The sequence below is a fragment of the Cariama cristata genome, unplaced genomic scaffold (assembly GCF_000690535.1).
Source record: "Cariama cristata isolate BGI_N322 unplaced genomic scaffold, ASM69053v1 scaffold21391, whole genome shotgun sequence".
NCBI lineage: Eukaryota > Metazoa > Chordata > Aves > Cariamiformes > Cariamidae > Cariama > Cariama cristata.
This window is the reverse complement of record NW_009600092.1, coordinates 8,758-31,421: the sequence shown is the minus strand read 5'-3', so window position 1 is coordinate 31,421 and position 22,664 is coordinate 8,758. Positions and strand designations below refer to the sequence as shown.

The following is a 22,664-nucleotide window of genomic DNA, read 5'->3' as shown; positions in this document are numbered from 1 at the left end:
CCCCAGCAGAGGAAAAATGGAGTACAATAATCTCCTTTTAACGCAACAAGCTTTCAGCTGAATGTGTAGAGGGGCTACTGATTTCTGACAAAGACAGTGGAATATTCTGCTCCTAATGATACACTAATGATTAGAAAATTGGATTTTGAGTGCTAAGTATATATCTACAAGAATACTATTAAAAAATAAGTATCATAATCTCGTGGATAAACGTGTATCAGTCCTTCTTGACTAATATGTGAATGTAGCTAAACACGGAGATTTTGTGTATTGATAAGTTAGAAAATAATTACCTTCTTTTCTTCTTTTTATAGTGTTCTTAAATGAAGCAGGTTTCAACTTTGTGAAGAAATGTATTCATGCTGTAGAAACAAGAGGTGTGTATTAAATCACAAATTATGTATTAGATTATTATGATTATTTTTTCTCAAATATTACTTTGATTAATTCTACATGTTTTACAGCTGTGCTTTGGAGTGTGTCCATCATTTGGGTTGTACTTTTCACATTTTATCTGTGTGCTTTACACTTAAAACTGTTTGCACAAGTTCCAACAACAGTTCTTAACATGTCATTTAAGTGGAGCTTTTAGACATTTTCTGTAATTTCGTGTTGTTTAGACAGCTTAATACACAGTTGCACATATCTTTAGTCTTAAATTTGTGTGCACCGAATTGTGTTTTCTTGTGGTAAAACTGTAGGGAGCCTCAAGTACCAACTTTGGTTTCTGGTGTGAAACTTGAAGACCAAAAAGTGGTACAAATACTCTCTACTGGAACACCTTTTTTGCAGAGCATAACTCCTATCATTTTATTCACTCATTTTGCACATGGATTATGCATTTTTTTTTAAACGTTTAGAAACTCATTTCTGGTGGTGGGAATGTACAAAAGAAAATAATAATCTTTCTACTGATGAGGTGGTATCTTGCAACTCACAGCAAGTTTTAATTATCCCCTTCCAAATGAAGAGGTATGGCTGTATCGGCTTCTATAAAAGAGGTAACCTTTTCCTGCCCATGCACTGAACTGTCAGTATGCAACTCTTCTAAGCCAAAAGTTGTGTGATCTCTCTGTGCAGCATTGAGCTCAACATGAATTCAGTTTTCCAGGTAACAACGTTATGAAGCTTTTGAATCACTGCTGACTCACTGCTTCCATTTTTTTTTCTGGGTAAAAAAAAAGGGGGGGGTTTCAAACAAAACACGTATGTTACCTAGGTGAGCTCAGACTTTGCAATGTTGTTTTCAAAGGAAAAGTGAACAATTTTTAGATGGTAAGACCTGAAGTGGGGAGAAGGGAAGACTTTTAAATCCTGCTGATTTTAAAAGGCAGTAAAAAACAATAACATTATTATCCCTGGAGTACTGAAATACTGTGTTGTGAATGTCACACTTTAAACATTATTTATTAGTGTCTGTACTGCTAAAAAAAGCTCAACAATTGAAACTTATGGGTAAATTGGGATTTGACTGTCCTTATTTTGTGTGGAGATCCATGCATAACATATAAGTTCTCAACTGCAGTGTTGCAACAGTATACAGTATATGTTTTTATTTGGGGTACAATCATTTCTCCTATAAATGTCAATCATATCTTAATTGGAAGGGATGATGGTCTAAGCAAATAGAGACACATAGTAATTCCACTGAAGTCTAGGTAAGATAAACTTGTTGACGTGTAATGTGTTTTAAGACTGCTTTTAGGTCTTATTTTTCACCTTTCCCAGCCATCTCCTTGTTGTTTGCTAATATGAGTCATTTCTATGCAGAAAGGGTTCTGTTAATGTCAAGTGTATAGTGTGATTAGTGTATAGTATGGTGCGGATTCAGTGGAATGCGTTTGTTAATATCCCAGAAGAGAATTCAGCAGGGTAAAGCAGTACTCAAGAATGTAATTGTACAATTTTCCATAAGTACATTTAGATGTTTTGAAAGGATGCATCAGCGTATATTGAAATAATCATATTTTCATTATTTTCATTGTGCTTGTTTTCCCAATGTAGGTATTACAATCCTGGGGCTGTACAGAATAGGTGGTGTAAACTCCAAGGTGCAAAAGCTGATGAATACCATATTTTGTAAGTATCTGAAGTGAACCTTTGTCATTGTGCAGCGTGTGTATTGTCACCTCTTTTGTCTTAACTGTTGTGCTCAGAAGATTGTGTCATAATAGTTACAATTTTGTATGTGCATTTCCTGCTGCTAAACTGAGTTTGCAGTCTTAAAATGAGTGATTTATCTAACTAGTTTCTTATGTGCATTAGTATTCAATTTATGCATGTAGTCATTGATATACACGAGCAAATTACTGATGAAATGAATTTCTTCTTTTAGCTTTAAAGTTCTATTTATTGGTATCTATTTGGCATATTTCAGAATAGTTCTGTAATACACCGTAACTCCATTTAGTAGACAGCTGTTCTAGTCTTTCACTTTTCTTGCTAATTTGGCTCTCTGATGCCTGTGTTTGAATATCTAAGCCAAATACATTAGTAATTCTCTGTTGACTTGGGCTTACTTTACACTTTGATATAGTGCATATAGTTAATGTTTACAGGTGCTAAATATCAGTGCTAAATTAATTTTTATTAATACTTTGGCAGAGATTAAAAGACTGAAATTCATCAGGTTGGTAGTTAATCTTGGCTAGTAAGTAATCACATGAGCTAAATGACTAATCTATTAGCTTCTGTTTTGCTGCTTTCCTAGTTAGTGTGTTAGTCAAACTGTAACACAATCGTAATTCAAATTTCTGCCAGCCCCTAAATCTCCTCCTGATATGGATATTGATATGGAACTTTGGGACAATAAAACAATAACAAGCGGACTAAAAAACTACCTCAGGTAAGTGTGATGCTACACAAACCTCAGTATTCCTTTTCTGGACTGTTAATCTTTTGTTTATTAGTATCATATTACATTTCTTGTATCCATTAGTATGGTAATAATTGAGTGTATTGCTATCTTGCCTAATATCCCTATGATTATGTGTAATAATGAATCTAAAATTTGTTACACGCTTTCTGCCTTATTAAGATAGTCATGGCTTATATAGCCCTAAATTTGGCAGAATTTAATTAGTTGCATGTTTTTATTTAAAACTTTTAACATTAACCACAAAGCGTGTTGTGCTCAGTCTTTCTTTTCTGAATCTCCTAAGCTGTGTACCATGAGGTTTCATGGCATCATTGTTGGAGCAGAATAAAAGTCTCTGCAAAAGCGTAGGTTTTTATCCTATATTATTGGTGTCTTCACAAACACAATATCTTTCCCACATTATCATTTTCTCTTAAAATTTTTACTAATAAGACACAGAATTTTCAATAATTATGGTTCTTCCAAGATAACTCATTTTTGGGTCTCAATATATAGCATCCAAAAGAAACATAATAAAAAGCATCAGGCCCAGATGGTGGATGTTCTATGCCTTCTAAGAATCTAGATTTCCTAAACTGGTTACTTAACAAAGGGCAGCATCAGAAATCTGTATTCACTCTAGAAAATATGCCTAGGATTTATAGTGGAATGGTCATGTACACTTCATTGAAAAGACTGGCTTTGGTTTAAGAAATTCATAATACGTCTTCAGAAGCACAAATCATTGTAGATACTGTTTGTGAGATTAGAACGTGAGCTAGCAGTAGCTGTGTGTTTGTATCTATGAGGCAATTCATAGTCTGCTTTTCAGAGGATGACTTCTAGGATATCTCAGATCAGAATTTCAGTCCCAAATTTCATCATGTTTTTGCCTTTCCTGGGCAAAAGATTGCTTCTGCAGCCCACTGTACCATGTTCTGCAGCTGTTTTGATTCCTGGTCTACAGTATGGAAGCCAGAAAACTGTGAGTCTGTGTGCTGAAGTCAGTGCCGGTAACATTTCCCTTATTAACTTACATGGTGACACCAGATTGAACTCAAAGAGATTTTCAGAGTATGTACATGACTGTAAACTACTTGTAATCAGTCATCACTGAATTGGGTTTCCTAGGACACATCAATATACATTGTACAGATATTGAGGGCTATCATAATCACACCCATAAAACTTAAGACGACCTTGAGTAATGCTTTTTTTTTAAATTCCCTTTAATATTTTTTTTACAACCAGGTGTTTGTCAGAACCACTGATGACTTTCAAGCTGCACAAAGATTTCATTGTTGCTGTTAGTAAGTAAAGTAATAAATACACTTGCATGAAAGTAATATTGTTTCTAACCCTTAATCTCATCAGTTAGTATCCTTACTTTTCTCCTTGGTCTATTATTCAGTGATCCAGCCATGGATCCGAGTTCTTCCATGTCACTGTATGTGACAGCACAGTGCCACATGAAAGCCCTCAAAACGGACAAGTAACACTAGATGAAGCTTTGTTCTGATCTTTTTAGAGGTTCTGTGTGACTGCCTTCTGCATGAAATTTTGAACCTTGATTTATATGTTTGTTTGTTTTTATATGGGCTGATAATTTGTTTATAGCATTCATCCCTCTCATCCAGGAACATTTAATTTCCTAGCTTGCCTTGAGAAATTGGAGGGGGTGATAATTATCTCCTTTTCACAAATGGAGTAATTAGATACACAGATAAATCGTTTTTCTAACCACTCCAGTTTAGAATTTGAAGTTATTTCCCCATTTCCTCTTGCCTTGATAAAAGACGCTCAAGAATTTTAGATACTTTAAATGTCAAGGAGTAAAATCTTGGCTATCACTGAAGTGGTACATCAGGTCAACATTGCCACTGATTTTATTGGTTCCAGTATCGGTGGTAACTGCTTTTGGCAAATTACTTGAAATACAGATTTCAGAATGTTGTAATAAATATAATCAAATTGTCGTCATCATTTTAAAGGCTAGTTGTGTTTGGCTCCTTGTAATGCATCTGTGTATTAACATGCAGACATTGGTGCCATTTGCCATCGCATCTTAGCACATATTCTAATTTATCAACAATATTTGTTTTCTGTTTAATAGAGTCAGATGATCAGAACTACAGAGTTGAGGCAGTGCATGCGCTTGTGCATAAGTTACCAGAGAAGAACAGAGAGATGCTGGACATCCTTATCAAGCACTTGGTCAAGTAATTAATTTTTCTTTTTCTCTTTGGTGTTATTGTAAGATGTGGTCATTTCCACTTTAAATTTGTCAGTCTTACTTAATCGATTTTCTGTGTTGAAACCATGCCACTTGAAGTTACATTTAATTTCTAAAATGCTGTTCTCAACATAGCTAAAGAATATTCACTATGGAAACAAAACTAAAAATAACACCATAAAGAGTCACCAAGATGACCAGCTATGTTTATAAAATAAACCTACTCAACGTTTTCATTCACGTTCCCACTTACTGTAGGAATTGTCAGTAATTAAATTCAAGAAACATCTAAAACTATGCTAAGACTGATAGAAAACACTGTTTGGAATCTGACTCAAGGTCCCACACTATTTCAGAAATGGAGTGTAGACTAATGTGATACTACTTGTCCTTCGTGTTTGATCTTATTTTTCTCTCTAACAACTCTGAAGTGTAGTATCATTTGAAAATACTAATTTGAAGTATTATTATTTATACTTTTGATGTCTATATGAATGTCCAAACCCAATTTTGAATCTCCCTTGTTTCATCAGCTTCTCTAAGTATTACTTAAATGTCACGTGGAAAAGATTTTGCATTTCTCTGAACTGATGACCTTTTGTCATCACTGCATTACACTTAGCATGTGCTGTGCAACAGAAAAGACAAGTCTTTATTCTCTCTATAGCACTAGCTATGATTACATACCATTATATTTTAAAGTATAATTTCTCCTTATTTGACATCAAACACTATTCATGTAAGTTTTGGTAAATCTTTGATTGGTTTTCACTGGTACTTGCTGAATAGTTTTTAATATGTATTATTCTTTCTGATTTAGGATGCTGTATGCTTTTTAGTACATTTTGCAATGATCTGGGAATGTGAATACTGAAACAGCAGTTGTTCATCTAAGGCCCACATCACTGAGATATATAGAAGACATAAGAGAGGAGTCCGTATTGTTTTCATTCTGTTCATCACGTCCCAGCTATTTTGCTTTTTTCATCACAGCTTGAGACACAGCCTGCAGGAAGCTGTCTACAGTGGAGCCTAATGCAGTTTTGTGTCCTCTTATAGATGTGAGGACTTTGAAAATTTCTTTGAGAGGAAATTATTTAGCCCTAAGCAATTATTTTTAGCCCTTTTTGTCGTTAGCCCTGGAGAACTAACATGATAGCGAGCTGCTGTGAATGCTTCCATTCCAAAAACTGATCAGGCAGACCTTGCGTCTAATTGTACATGGGGTAACCCAGAGAACCAGATGAAAGCAAGTTTCATAAGTTTCCTTACTCATGGAGGTGTTTGATTAGCTAAACAATATAATATCTACTGCTTTCTAACCCTCTGAAAGTTAAAATATTTAATGAGGGATTAATGATTTTGTAAAAACTGCTAGTCTGGAAACCCCAAAATTTGAAATATATGTGCATAGGAACTGACTTATTTGTAGGCAGAATTAGTTATAAGCAAGCATTTCTTGACCTCTTTTCCTGGCGTTTTTATTCTCAATGTGACCTCAGATGCATTTCCAAAGAAAAGCCTGCAGTATTCCCTTCTTTAATTGTTCTCTTTAACTCTTGCCTATCTCATATTTGATGTAATTCTCATTTCTGATAAATGTAATCTTATGGTTTTATACTGAAAACTTTCAGTTCTTTTCTTTCCAAAGTTCAATTCACCCCTTCTAATTTCTCATCTAATTTGCCAGCTGTTGTTTATACTAGCAATTCTAATGAGACTGAATTCAAAATTAGTCTCTTGAGTCTATCTGTTATCTTCCTTCTTCATCTTTTTCCTACCACTGTGTGGAGACTTTTCAAGGAACAAATGGCAGATAAAGTGCCTAATTTTATGAAGATGGGAAAATACAAAAAAAAACCCCAACTTCCTGTTTCTTCATTCTTTGTTTAAAATCCGATTTAAAAATGTACATCCTTTCCCTATATTTCTTTTAGCTGTTCAGTTCCTTTATGTAATGCTTTTGTGTCTAGGTGAAAATACTGTAGCTTTAACTATGGGTTATAAAATAAGGATAATGTTATTTTTTCTTAGTTTAGGTCTTAAGGTCTTTATGTCTTTTCCTACCTTGACTTTTGTGTCACTGTGCAAAATTAAATATTATCTAGATGTTGTGGGATGTAGATCATACTAAAAACAAACAAACAAACCAACCCAGGAAGTCTTGAAAAGCAGCCTGCGGAGAGGTGATACTACATGAGTATATACTCAGTCAGCAGCTAGGCAAACACAGGAAGTTTGGTGTTATTTTCATAGAGGTAACTCGGTTTTTGTTTTTAAACCTTCCTAGTCAAATTACCTGTCTAAAGAATAAATCATTCTTTGGTATGATTTAGTAACGCTGTACTTTTCTAAGGTAGATAGTCAGGAGTCTGCAATCTGGCAGTATCAAAAATTTACTGGTGATATATCAAAGAAAGAGATTTTGAGCAGAAAGCAACTGCACCTTAATGAATGCCTTAGAGCTACCTGAAGTGCATGATTACCTTGGCCTATATCTATTCAGTAGCCCAGCAACAGTAGGACTAGGTCAGGGGAAATTGGCTATCAAAATGATCCATTTACAGACCTGTTTTTTTTCTCTTTTGCAAGAAATTGAGCCTTTGAAATGCTTTGTAGGAAGTCGTTTCTGGGTACAATGTTATTAAATTCACCATTCCTTTTATTAACCAAGCTACCAAATTTGTAACCAAGGAAACCCAAACACAGGACAAATACTACTTTCTGTCTTGCGCTATACGACTGTAATGTTTGTGTAAGAGACCTTAACAGTTACTGTGCAGCACAAAGCAGAATAACATTGCAAAGGGTTAATTTTTTAGTTTTTTCTAACAAACCTAGAGCTGAGTCATTCCAAATTCCATTTTTCTTAAAATACTAGTGGACTTCTCAAACACCCGTTAGTCACCTAAGCCAAACATAAGGTCTGTTACAGAGAAAATTAATGAAGATAATTGGCTAAAAAAGTGCTTTAACAAGGGAGTAATTTTCATGATATGGCTTCCAAATAACGGACTCTGCCAGCGTGTCTGTCTGAAGTAAAATTTGGCATAACTTAATGAAGCAACATAGGAAATATGTAAGAAGATAGGCATTTATTTTCCTGCAGTTTATAATCGCGTTGTTTCCGATACAAACCTCTTTTCCATCTCTCTCCTCCGTCTCGATGTAAACGGGGTGCTAAAACATTCCTGTTCCAAGTATGAGGGGAGTATTACTTCATTATAGAAGTAATTGTACAGTCTATCTCACCTCTATACCAAGATCATTCTACTGTTGTTCTCATTCTGTGTATCATTAGCGCCTACTTAACAGTGAGACTGAGAGAAAGGGTAATGTGTGAGTCCAGACATGGGTTTGATCCTGACCCTAACAAAATCCCTCAGAAAAAATCTAACAGTCTTTTTGTCACTGTCTTTCTAATCTAAGGGGATAGCATTTGTGTTATTTGCTACCAAACTGACATCAGATAGGTCATTTTGCTAATGTTTGTGTAACTTTTTAAGGACAAATCAAGCTATCTGAGAATATTATTGGCAGAAAAACGTAGCAGACATCTCCATAAACCTGATTAATGAAGGCTGTCAGAGAAAACCAGAAGATAAAATTTGCTCCTACCTGCTAGTATTCCAGTATTTTTATAGATTTCTTAATTTGAAAAGGTACAAGAGTTGTTGTAATTATGCAGGAAATGGCTAAAAATGCTCAGCTTGACAATGGTAGCAGACAGCAGTGAGAATGAAAAGGAAAATGTGAACAAGGGCCTCAATAGCTGATTCTATTTGGTAGCAAATTCAGTAAAATTAAGCATTAAGAAATTATAAAATCTTTACTTGGCATGATATTTCTCAGACATGAGGCAATAGGGCAGTTGGCAGTTATTTCAAAGGATTTATGATGGTACTGTTTTTGTTTGGCAAATCTTATTTGTAAGGAGAGAAAATAGGCGTTGAGGATTACTGACTGATGGTTTTCATTTTACTATCTGATAAGTTATTGGAAAAACTAAGTTTCTGAATTCTACATTAACAAAAATGACAGAAAAGGTACAGTAAGTGATAACAGAATATACAGAAGTAAAAGGTTAATATATTTTAAAGCCAGAGATGTCATTATGATCACCTAGTGTTATCTATACCACAGAAACAATGATTTCACTGACCCCATTGATCCTGTGTTTTCAACATATTAATGAAGAGATCTTATTGCAATTTAAGTGTTTTCAGTAACTAAGTTTCTTTCCATTCCATGAAAGCTAGGGTATATGATTGACCTCCGTTATCACATAGTATTTTCAGTCAACCCACATCAAGTATTTAAGTTCCTCTATAATCATTGGAGAGAGATAGGTGCTTACCCTAAGACTCCTAAACTTTAGATGGTCTAGATCTCTCTGTGGAGACCTTCAAAGATAGTTGCTTTTCCCTGTCAATTATGTCAGGAACTTAAATACTTACCCTAGGAAGACATGCCTGTTATCCATTAGGTTATTGCAGGATGGGAGTCTTAATGGAAATATAGTCGTTGTACTACACTGTGTTTTGACTCTAGTAAAAGTGAAAGTTTTAAAAATGTTTTTAAAGAGGAGGCATGCACTTGGAATCTTGTTAAAGAAGTAGTCTTAACAGGTTTTTGCCTGTTGGAATTGTAGTTTAGCACAACAATTTAATTGCATATTGTTTGTGTTCATTTAAAGGGTATCATTACACAGTCAGCAAAATCTAATGACTGTGTCCAACCTTGGTGTTATCTTTGGACCAACTCTGATGAGAGCCCAGGAAGAAACCGTGGCTGCTATGATGAACATTAAGTTTCAGAATATCGTCGTTGAAATTCTGATAGAGCATTATGAAAAGGTAGAAAGACATTATCTGACTGTTTTATGATGAAGTGGAACTAAGATCTCATTTTCATTACCATCATTAAGTTCTTAAAAATAAGAAATCCAGCATTTGTAGAAGGTCCTTGATAGAAAGAATAGCTTTTTCCCACCCCACGCTATAGATCTGTATTCCTAGCAAGCCTTCTGTGGCTGTGCAAGGTACAGATCCAAGGCATAATCTCCCATGCTTTGAAGGAGTTGCTCTGAATCTTCAGTTGCTTTCTGAAGACTGCTATGTCCTTCTTACACCTAGAAACAGAATGAGAAGGTCATAATTGTGCTCCTAGCTCCTCCATCTCTCTCATGCTCGCAGAGTATGAAGGTTCACTCTGGGTGAATGCATGGATTCTCCTCTGAGTGCATCAGGTCAGAGTCTTTCTGATCATTGCTGTCCTTTGGGGATACACCAGCTGCACAGCAAAGATCTAGTCCTTCCTAACATCATGAAACCCCAGCCATCCTTCGCTTCCTCTTTTCATGAGCAGCATCAATGTGGATCCCCAGCAGAATCCCCCTTTTCTGTGCAATGTGTCATTTTTCATTTGTGTAGGTACTATATGAAAAGTAGAAAAGCAAAAGGAAAAAATAGTGTATCTTAGATGAGATTTTATTCCTAGTTACAGGTTTTAAGCCCATCATGTCTTTGCAATTTAAAAGTTCTTGAATACTCTGGGACTTCTCTATGTACTTTTTTGCTTTGAAGAAAGGCATGTCTATGACTGCCTGGTTTATTTTGTTTTCCCCAAAGAGACCAGTGACAGCGAAGGTACATCTCAAACTCTTTCCTGGAACATTGAATAAGAACTGTTTCAGGGCTTGAGAAGGGGAATCCATGAAATCTTAAACACTTACTTTTGGTCACAACCATTGCAGGTATCAGCTTCACTAAAAGGCCTCCTCAGATTTTATTTATTTTAAATTATTTGATTTCAGCAGAACAGTCAAGACCTCCTTTATTTGGTCATCAAAAGAAATTTTATTTGGGGGATGTTTTGTTGATATATATCACCTTCTCTGATTGTCATTGTTTAAGACTGACTGACAAAACAAAGTGAAAAAACTTTGAGTTTCTTCCACATCATGTTACTCAGCTAAGGGGCAGTTGCCAGTCAATACCAGGGTCTCCTGCACTGGTTGGTCAGTAAGTACTGACAGTACTGCTTGGTAACATCAATAATTTCACAGGGACTCCTCAAAATTGCTATGATTCTGAGAGCCTCCTTGGCTGTAACTCCAAAACGAATATATTACATGTTTCCAGTACTGAATTTCCCCTCCAGAAAATTACAAGCTCATTCAATACAAAGACCATGGCTGCACAACCAAAGTCACCCTTGATCTATTTCTCTGTCTACAGACATGTTTTTGTATTGATGTACTAGTCACTAATGCCTAATACGGTATTAGTGTACCTCGAGAGCATCTCAAGATATCCATTAAAGTATTTTCTGCCATGGAAGGATATTTGCTTTCTTCCACTTCTGTGAATGGCATGGACGTATCTTTTCATTGTTCACTTCATCTTCTTTTGTGAGTGCCCTATTGATAGAAGGTCCAGAAATCCTTGCAGAGACATATTTTGGCATTGCATGGTATTTAACCTACAACACTTGGCCCTATGGAGAATGGACTCTTCTGATTCCTTCAATAGCTTATTCAGGCAATCTTTCTCTGTAAAACTTCTTCTCCATTCCACAGAACTAATTCCATTTCCTTCCACAGAATGCCATAAGACATACTCAGTAGAGTTTACAGTCTACACTAGGAAGAATAAGTGAGAAAGAAGATCTAGTATTGGTCATCCTCCAAGGCAATTATCATTTTTACTAGAAGTATCCAAGAATGTTCTGAGGGTCTTTCAAGACCTCTACTGCATGTGTCTTGCAGAAAAAGTGATACAAAGGAAAGTCAACAAAATGACTGGACCTTCTGCATTGGCCTTGCTGGCAGGCTTGCCAAACTTGTCAGCAAAGAGTTCTTCAAAACCTCATATATACCTGTGTCAGATCGCAGTAGTCAGATACCTGTAGAAATCTGTGTTTTTTCTGCAGCAATGAAGTCCAAATTTGACCAGTGATAGCAGTGGTATGTAAAAGATAAAAACCAGGAGATGCTCCAAACATAAAGATGTTCCTCATCAAACTTGACTTGTTTGGCAAAATAAAGTGGTTTTCTGAAATACAAACTGGATTGTAATAAGTTACAACTATGACTCATTTCTATGACATACAGAAGCTTTCACAGGAACATAGAGAAAAAATTCAATCTTTTCATAATAATTAAAAAAATATATTTTACTTCTTGGGCAGGAGTTGCTAGTAACCACCTATTGTATGTTTTACAATTTAGACTGTTAAGCACATCTTAACAAGGGCTAGAAAATAAAACTATTTAAACAAATATTTACTCTTTTGTAATTTGTGAGACTATTACGGGATTAATTTCAGGTGCAGTGGTGAGGAAAACTGAGAAATTTTCTCAGATTAATAATGGGAGTGTAACAGTACTTCTATTGTTTATGTAATTTTTTTCCTTTTTTCTTTTTTTTTCTAAATCGTACAGATATTTCACACTGCACCAGACCCCAATATTCCTCTTCCCCAACCTCAGTCCCGATCAGGTTCAAGAAGGACAAGAGCAATTTGTCTCTCCACAGGTTCACGTAAACCCAAGGGAAGATATACACCGTGTCTAGCGGATCCTGACAGTAAGTTTTTCCTTGTTGACTGGTTGTCTTCCTTTTTGTCTTATCTTTTAACTTTCCTAAATAATATCCAGTAGGATAATATTCCACATTATATAATATTCCAATAACTATAAGCAGAACAGATGGGGTTTCATCAGCTTTTTAACCTCTGTGAATCTCAGCCACTGTTGAATGACTGCATTCCTTGCTTCTCTCAGATGAGGAAAGATGTTTGGTTTTAGGCAAGTCTTGTATTGCATACTGTGTTGAAAAATAATTTAGAGTAGGCTTTATATTCTAAACTAAATGTAGTCTGCTTTGAAACTCAGAAGTTCATTATACAAAGTTCATCTCATTTGCTTTAAGACGATTAGTAAGGTTGGGAAACTGTAAATACAGTCTTTCCTGTCGTAGTAAATGTAATTCAGTCAAGGAGATCAAAACTATTACTTGGCTTTTTTCACAAGCATGAAACTGTGGTCATTGGCTCAAAGTTAGTCACTGCCTAGGTTGCCAAAACCACAGAAACTTTGTTAGTTTTTCTGGAATGGAAACAAACTCTCATAGTGTGGGGAGAAACAGTATACTTGTGATATGACGTACTGTTTGACAGCAGGGAGTTACATTTGTAATTAATTGCTGCCTAGAATGCTTATTCATTTTCGTGTAGATGTGACTATTAAAAAGTTTCACTTCATTCATTTTCATCTAGTGGGCTGCCACTTTTTTACTTACTGGCTGTACCAGTAAGAAGTATTGAAACTTTAGCAAAGATTAAGTTGCTGCTGCAACAGACTTCCAAAAGAACTTCTGTGTCCCTTGGTTCCTCAAGGAGATTGAAACTGGTACTGTAAATTATCCGCACTTAAGGTGCATCTGTTCTTGTGGATCTGTAGTAATTCTTAAGTCTGTAATGTTAGGAAATGTATCCTCGGTATGCTCTTGCACTTAAATACTAAATAAGGGCAATAGCTGCCTATACATCAGTTGCCAGTGTGAATGGCATGGAATCCCAAGTAAGAAGTTACAGAAGAACCGTCAGTTACATTCACCAAAGGACAAACTGGGCAAGTTTCTTCACTCTCTAACTGCGATGAATGAATGCCAGCATAAAAAAAAGAGGCATTTCTGTGCAAGTATTTTGCAGAGCATATGCAAGCTCATGCTTCTTCATTCAGATGCATGTCTTGTGCTGGCAACTTGACTGGAACTAGGTCTAACCCAAGAGCTCTCCACTTGTGGTTTGCTTATTAGCTCAAGCTTAGCACTTGCTTCCACAAGTTCCAGTTAAGATCTCACTTGTGCCTGGAAGACCGAGGCAGAAGCAGAGGTATTCTGCTTGCCAAATATCTCTAGGGTGGCCGGAGACAGGCAGGAGAGAGCCTTGGCTTCTGGCAATAGCAATTTCTGAAGGACTAGATGGTTTTAAGTCATCATTTAAATGAAGTACAGACACTTAACTATATTGCAGGAAATTCAGGAATTCTGTATGGCCTGAGAAAATGAGATATAGGTTTCAAGTGGTAGGGAATGATAGAAAATTATAGAAAATGCATCTGACAAATTTAGGCTTCAGCCAATCTTGCAATTTTCAAGGGACTAATTGTCTGTAAAGGGTCAAGATGAGGGACAATCTAATCTGGAATACCAGAATTTGGGCCAGAAGTGGACAGAATATTTCACACTACTGTACAGTGGCACTACAGTTGTCAGATCCACTCACAATGCAAGGCACTGGTATTTGTGACCTTGTCTGTAGTATTGTGTGTGGTTATGGTCACTTGTTGCCAAGGATATTGAAATATTTGGAGGCAAAAGCAGCTGTATCATGTTGATATTTTATACCTACTGTGTGGTTGAACAATATACATTCTCTGCTTCTTGTGAAATTTGTGAATTATATTTCCTAGCTTTTGGGAAAAAATCCTACTAGAAACCAACGTATGACTCACTAGACTGAATCCAGTCTTTAAAATAATTCAGCCCTCACTGTATTACAGGCCAGTCCTTCCTCAGTTCTGATGAGTGTTCCTAACTTTATATCACCAGCAAATTTCTTTAGGATATTCCTACTTTTTGTTGCAAAAGATTATTGGAAGCAAGATCAGTGCAAAGATTTTTGTGTAGGTAGGTAGATTTCTCTAATCAATCTAATTAAAGAAATTCATCAAATGTTCAACATTCAAGTTGTAAATAAAGGAATAAGTTGTTGTCCTTCTGCAGGATAGGTATTTCATGAAAGTTATGATGGCTCAGATAATAGGATATCTACCAACAAATTTACGGACTAGTCTTATAGAGACTGCAGAGAGCCTCAGCAGCTTGGTAACTGAAGTAAAACTTAATTCTTGTGCCTGCTGGCAGTAAAGTCATGCATTTAAGAACATGAGTGTGACAAGCACCACAACATTTGCCTTATTGTGAAAATCCAGCAAGATACTCGCCACAAAGATATTGCAACATCATAACTGTTGAATTTTCTAAGGATTATTTGTGTTGCAGGCAGTTCTTTTAAAAAACAAACTTCTATGTGAAATAGTTTAGCCTGTAGCCCGTTATGTTCATCAGCTCTAAAGAAATAGCCACAAAAGGCAGCTCTTCCAGGTTAAAGATAGGAATATGTGTGAAACTTAGAGTAACTAAATAGATTTTTTGTTGTAAGAATCATTGCCTCTGAAACCACAGATTAATGAATTTGATGACAGGTAAGGTACAAGGGGCAATAGGTGGCATGAAAGAAATGCACAGGATTAGAAAATGTACTTTTTTTTTTTTCTCTCTCCCTCTCCCCCCTCACTCCTCCCTAGGTGACTCGTACAGCAGTAGCCCAGACAGCACTCCCATGGGCAGCATCGAATCTCTCTCTTCCCACTCCTCGGAGCAGAACAGCACCACCAAATGCGCACCCTCGCAGCCCAGGGAGAAATCAGGAGGGATTCCATGGATTGCCTCTCCCCCTTCTTCAAACGGCCAGAAGAGTTCAGGCCTCTGGACTACAAGTCCAGAATCCTCGTCAAAGGAGGATGCAACCAAAACAGATGTGGAGTCAGACTGCCAAAGTGTAGCTTCTGTCACTGGACCAGAGAATGCCTCTCCACCAACAGACCTGACCAAAAAGAGTTCTTACAGTCTGTCTGGGCTGAAAAGGTCTTCAGCATCTTCCCTTAGATCAATTCCGTCAGCTGAAGGTAATTTCCAAGGTCTTTTAGGACATCAGTGTTTACTGTGGTGCATCAGAAAACAAAAGCTCCATCTGAAAACTAATGATATTCAATAATATATTTTTTTTTTTGTGGTAAGTTCTTTCAGTTTTCAAACTGCTGCTGCATATTTCCATTGTTTGTCACCTGTACAGTTCACACAGCTTAAAAGATACCAGTGTTTCTCAGAATTTAAAAGTACTGTCTGTCCTGCTATGCCTTATCTGGACCACTGACTTGTAAGGAGATTGCTGGCTTATGAGAAGAGTTGGTAGCTGTGGTTTATCACTGTGTCAAAGGAATCAGTCTTTGTGACATGATTGATACTGATCAAAGCTAGCATTTAAATTTAAAAAGCACTAGGCTTAACATATCTAGTAAATAAGTTTTGTCGCTCCTTGTCGGTGTGCCTGCTGACAACTGCATCTATAAATTGACTGAAATAGGAGACTGAAGGAAAAGTGGTTTGTTTTGTTGTTTGGTGTTTTGGTTTTTTTTTACTTATGTTTTTTACTGTCAATACCTTTAGTTGAGATAGGACTGGACATATGGGACAAAAAGGTAATCCCTTGCATGAAATGTATGTCTTAAACCCTGCTAATGGAATGGTTCCTTCATTGTGCCCTACTTGCATGGTTTGTTATCCCATACTGCAAGTAGATTAGCTTGAACACAGGATTATGGCTGAATGGTCCTCTATATAGATGCAATATGCAAGAACAACCACAAGTTTGCAAAACCCAACTTTAGGGATCCAATTTCAGTGCACAGGTTGGGACACCAGTCTTCCTGTTCAGTCAAAGGAGGAGGATGCTTCAAAGACAACTCTCGGAGCACCTAAGCTCGAGCCTATGTCCCAAGTAAGCCTGTAGACAAGGCTCATTACAAGACAGAGAAGCTTAAAAACATAGCTTCTTAATTTAGACAGTTCTGCTAAATGCTAAGTTAGCTGGAATGCCTGTGAACCATTGCTGTACCTCTCCTGAGTACATGAGGTGATATGGCACTATATTGACAGCTATGTAGAAATTACTTTAGAAGAAACACCTTCTTGAAATCAGTATATCTGCAGTGGTTTGGATTCTGAAGAGTAGCACTCAGCACTGAAACAATGAGCTCCAGTGGACTGAGCACGAGTGCCGAGTTTGCCACTGAGCTGTCAATAGTATAAGTAATACAAATACAGGTAGGCTAAATATGTGGTTAGGTGCAAAGCCCTACAAGTTTAAGAAATTTCTCTCCCCTCTGCCCCCCATGGAGTGTACAAGCTTTTTTCTAAGACTTCCAGGTAAGAATTAGTGTTATATTAACAGTATTAATTATGTAGAGTAATAATTAACAATAAATTATAATATAGAATAATGCTATAGAATAACAATATTAATAATATAGATATTGTTTTTATATTTTGGGATGTCTTTATATTATGACAGCTTTTAAAGCATTATTAAGCACCTGTTGTTCTTGGAAATAAAGAAACACAGAAGTAGATGCAGGTCTTGTCGTGCCGAATGTATATACAAACAAGACAGCAGTCCACAGAATATGTCAGCTTAAAGGACACATGTGGCCATGCCTTGTATTCATTAAAAGGTCTTTTTTGTGTACAATACAATCTGTACAGCTATAGATTTGTTTTATCAAGTTACAGTAGCAATTGTTTTGGGCAAATCATGATCATTATTTCCTATGCTTTTTTTTTTTAAACTGCCTCAGGCTTCTGTGGATACTGAAATATTAAGTCTTACAAATTAACATCTGGTCTGATTTCATAGTGGATGCTGCTTTGAGCAGGAATTTGGACTAAATGACTTCCTGAGATCCCTTCCAAGATGAATTTTTTTCTACAATTCTATGCAGTGTACTACTTTATAAAAGTTGGTTTTATTGTCACTTTTTAATGAGTGTGTATCTAGCCATTTAAGTACAATGTAATTTTTTAGCCTTCACAATTTTAATGTCATTTCTTCATTCTTTCTGTTGGTCCTTTTTCTCCTGGCTTTCTGCCTGAAAGGCTGTTTCTTCTCTCTCTTAGTAAGTACTTTCTCTACATATTTTGTCTCTTTAAAAAAACCAACAAACAAACAAAAACAACAACAACAAAAACTTTCCTTTGCATGTTATATGTGTTGTGAAGCAACTTCAAATTAGCTTTAATATTCCCTATAATTTGGTGGTTTTCTTTAGGTAACAAAAGCTGCAGTGGATCTATACAGAGCTTATCTTCAACAGATACCAAAGATACACCAAAGGCTCCACCAAACCCTGATTTGCCTCCCAAAATGTGCAGGAGATTAAGATTAGATACTGCATCAAGTAATGGCTATCAAAGACCAGGATCTGTGTAAGTCATCAAGGCCCTTTGAAGATCTGTGTCATTACGGTATTGCCTACTATAAAGTTATCCCAGAGAGGTACATAAGTGGCTGAAAGAGCATTCATGAATACTTGATTTTAATATTTCTGTATTTGTGAATTATTTATGTAGCTTCATTAGAATTGTAAACAAAGGAGACACAGCACAAAGTCTGCTAAAGTCAGTTGAAAGACTCCCGTTGACTTCATTAGACTACAGATAAGGTCTGTAATGCAGAAACGTATCTTTGGAAAGTGATTAGTATTATTATCTCTGGTTCTTCTGGAATTTAATGTTTCAAGGAGCATAAATGCTACTTACTGTCCATGCTGTTATGTCAAGAAGATCATCAGATTTTATTTGTGTAAGTCCAAAATTGGAGGAGGAAAAAAAACCCCAAACTTCTGCTGTGAAATTTCTTCAGTTGCTGCATGTTAAATAGTTGATTTCTAACAGTTGGGGGTTTTTTTGTTGTGTGGTTCTTTTTTTGTATTGAGGCGAGGATATTTCTAAGCAACAGAGGTTATAATTTACTCTGCTGAGATTTGGGTTAGCAGTGTTTCTCAGTGCTTTTAGCACAGACTTAAGAGACAGAAGATATTTGCCGTAATCCTGACTTTGACTCAGAATTTCTCTGTCCTCATGAACAAGTGATTTCCAAATCTGCAGAGCACCAAGAAGTTCTCCAAATACTGCAGGACTCCATTGAGCTTCTCCAGTTTTTAAAGTGGAAGGGATGACTGTAGTCGTTTCACAGAGAATCCTGCACAGCTCAGAGTTCCAGCATGATCCTGACAGATTGGCAATAAAAGCATTTCCAGTATCTACTGGCCATCCATGAATGTAATTTTAAATATAAGGTGTTGAGATTTCCCTTGCTGACTGAGCAATGCACTAGAGCATTTGGAAGTTAGTGGCCCCGATTAGGTTATGCCCTTAAGAATTCTGCTGAATAGGGACTTAAATTCAGCTTTTGAATTTCTTCTGTTTCTCTAAGTGAATAATTAAAACAATTTTAACAGATGTGTCCATGTCTTTAGATGTTTAAAATTGAAACTAGTCTGTGTATTTAATTAATGGGCAAAGTATAAAGCAAGGTGGTGCTTTTATTTTCAGAGTGGCTGCAAGAGCGCAAATGTTTGAAAGTGCTGGTTCACTTAAACAAGTTTCTTCAGGACGGTAAGTGCTTCATACTGTTTAACAATTTGTAAAATCCTTTCTGGTTTGCTGGCTTCGAAGATTGAAATAGAAGTGTTGGAGCTTTGTTCTGCATCTTTTGGGCAGCATCATGTGGCATGCGAAATTTTTGTCGTTTATTAAACTCATCCTTTCTCCAAAAGAAAGCTAAATCTAATAGAGAATAACAGCCAATCTGGCTGTTCTGGCACCTGGGGAATTGCCATGAGAGATGCTCAGGTTAGTGATCTGCTTAAGGACACAGCTACAAGAGCAAATTAACAGGATTTAAATTAGGATGAGGGTGCTGTACTTATTCCATACAACTGTTTGTATATACATGCTTTCAGCAGAGTAGCAAACATGCTAGCTTATGGTACTTTGCTCCTATAGACTGGTCTTGAATAACATCCGCTTTAGAAAGGTCAAGATTAACTTGATTGGGATTTCTGTCTTTATCATCACATGCCTCAGTATCTGTCTGGAGAAAGTGTTGCTCTTTCTTTGCATGAATTATTTACATTTTCTTTACAATTGTTTGTGTTTGATGGATTTGATTCATTCTTTAGAATGTTCTGATAAGTGTTTGTCTAGGAAGCAGTATCTTCCATACATTACTAACTCCCCTTTCAATTAATAGACTAAAGCAGGTAATCAAATAAATGGATATGGGAAAAAGTCTGTCTCTCTTTTTACTATCCCTGCATTTCAGGTTCTTTTGAGACAGGACCTGTGTTGTTGTCTGTCACTTTACTCACTGATACCAGGATCTTGCTGGAACTGTTGAGCAATGGGGGGCGAGTCAATCCATGAATCCAAAAGCAGTAATCTGAAGTAGCACAGCTAAAGGAAGATGCCAACGTATGCTGAGAGGTGTGGCAGTGGAATATGGTTGTCTTCTCTCACAGATCTAGCAGGGGAGAGAAAGAGAAAGCTGACCTGCAAAGGCCCACAGATTTTGCTCAAGAGAAGCAGCTTACAGGAATCAAAACTGTTCTTGTTTTATGTAGTACATGAACAACTGTAAGGTGACCAAAAAATAGGGTTGCAGGGGAGAAAAGGAGTATGAAAAGAGCAGGGCAATAATTTAAGGAAGAAAATAATAAATGAAGAGGCTAGGATGTTCTTAAGCCAGTGCCCTAAACCGAGAGCAATGACTGTTTTACCGGTTCTGCATCATTTCACCTCCAGCACTGTTCCTTCTCTTATTTTGTATTACTCCCTTCTTGTAAACTCTCCCCTGTTGTTCCCTCAGAGCCTCTGCCACCTGTATCTGTATATAAAAAGCACATAAGAAGCAAAAATCTGACAAAGGAAAAATGTAGCAGTTTGATAATGGATATGGAGAGCAGATAACAAAGCCGAAAATACTGAAAGGCTTAATAGCTCCTCTACTTCAGCCTTACTAAGAAGGCGGAAGAGCAACAGTGACGAGGAGAATGGAAAATGAGAGGGCAACAGGCAAAATGTGGAAGAAATAAGAAGTAGCTCAGGTGTTCTTATAGTGCTGCCTAAGCCTGAGTACAATTTTGCAATTCAGAACCAGTTTTTATTTACCGTTCATGCATGTTAGGAACATGAAGGCTGATTTAAAACCTTAGGATAGTCTTTTTTTTGCTCTGAAGTATGTAGAAATCACGGTAATTACATCTTGAGCCACCCAGTAGAAAGGCCTTCTGTGTTCATAACTCTACTATCTAATGAGTATATGCGGGACAGAGTGCGGGACAGAGAAACTATTTTTAAGCCATCTGGTTTGATACTAGACATACTCAAGTCAATACAGTGTTGAACTCTGTGCAGGGGGAATTTACCCTACTAAAATAACTAGTTTTGAAAATTTTAAGCTGCTGCTTACCTATGCATTATAGTATCTAAGTAGCTTCATTCCTACTTGAAGCATCTGTTGCCTGTTGTGGTCATTTGTACAGTAGATGGATCAAAAGTACCTATATGGCTTTGCAGTTTCACATTGTTTTCTGTATCCCAGCAGATAATTTTGCACTTGATGCTTTACCACCACAGTGGCTTGGTCTTACTTAATTCCTTCTTCCAAGCAGTCTTTGCAACCCTGCTTTCTAACTTTGTATAATACACTGTTTCTATTATGAGTGTGTGTGTCTCCTTTTTCTTTTTTAATGCTAGGACACTATTTCACCTGGCTGTTTTCTCTCCTTGTATACCTGAGTACATCCCCTGTAGTGCGCCCAGTTTGAACAGATTTCTTTTAGTCGGAAAAAGAATGAGAGGCCACAGTACGCTTTAGGATTGGACAGGGAAGACCAAAACATTATGCCCTATCCAGCCTGTGCTCTCTTTTTCCAATTCCAGAGTTACTTTGACTTCTCAGTCTTCCCATTCCTCCCCTCCTGACTTCAAGTTTATTATTCATCTAACTCCCTCACTGTGCTACTAAGCTACTGTGTGCACTGACACCAATCCCTATTGCTAGTCTAGTATGGGCTTGAAAGAAGCGGAGTTTTCTTACCACTTTCACAAGCATTACAGTTAGATAGCTAACAGTCTTAGTAAAGCCTGAGGTCTCTTTGTTGCAGTGTCTGTACAAAAATGCACCAACACATAATCCCTGACTCTACGTTTTCTTTACTTTGATTTAGAGGTACACAGAAAGTCAAGTTTCCTGAAGTGAGAAACTGCATTATAAGAAGAAGGATTTTCATTAGAAAAGAATACCTAGAAAAATGGGAAGGAGGAGTTGGTGACAGCAAACAGCTCTAGCTTGGCAGCAGGATCTCTAGGTGCTGGGGTGGGACTTTAATAAGAGCAGCCTGACAGTATGAAGCCCTCTAGACCCATGCTCCCCTCCCAACCATATGATTAAATATCCTTTCCCAGTCATTCTTTTGTTTTTATTTTCATGGTATATTTTGCATTTTTTAAACACCTGGAATGCCTTGCCCAGCCCAGTGTTTTCTACTCAGTCAAGCCTGGCTGTAAGTCTGCCATCTCCAGTACTTTGTAAACCTTTCTTCTAGGATAATACTAACGGATGAGTCATCTGAGAGAGATTCATGTTTTCCCTCATGCATTCATCTTCTGGCTTCTGTCTTTGTCTTGCTAGACTGAAAACTCATTAGGGTGGGAGCATAGTTTTAAAGCTTATTTATAACTTTAAAAATTATTATTATTATTAACATTATTAAAAGAGCCTCAGGTGTTGTTGACTGTGTGTAGTCAAGCAAAATAATTTATGACCTGATAAGTACTATTCCTTTGACTGCTGGTATAAGTTTATCATTATGGGCTCAAAACA

The 22,664-nt window shown here is 36.7% G+C and overlaps 1 protein-coding gene across 1 annotated transcript in view; it reads left to right on the top strand.

Annotated features, from left to right (window-relative positions):
* Positions 1–314: 314 nt before the first annotated feature.
* The window catches only part of ARHGAP42 (Rho GTPase activating protein 42), a gene marked incomplete at its 5' end in the record, with an annotated part of 25,610 nt that continues 3,260 nt past the window's right edge, over positions 315–22,664 (top strand). The window contains 10 exons of the mRNA XM_009709928.1: positions 315–377; positions 2,005–2,079; positions 2,761–2,845; positions 4,109–4,167; positions 4,971–5,076; positions 9,787–9,946; positions 12,535–12,679; positions 15,466–15,846; positions 18,046–18,202; positions 19,331–19,393. Coding sequence (XP_009708230.1) covers positions 315–377; positions 2,005–2,079; positions 2,761–2,845; positions 4,109–4,167; positions 4,971–5,076; positions 9,787–9,946; positions 12,535–12,679; positions 15,466–15,846; positions 18,046–18,202; positions 19,331–19,393 — 1,294 coding nt within the window. The remainder of the gene's footprint in view (positions 378–2,004; positions 2,080–2,760; positions 2,846–4,108; positions 4,168–4,970; positions 5,077–9,786; positions 9,947–12,534; positions 12,680–15,465; positions 15,847–18,045; positions 18,203–19,330; positions 19,394–22,664) is intronic.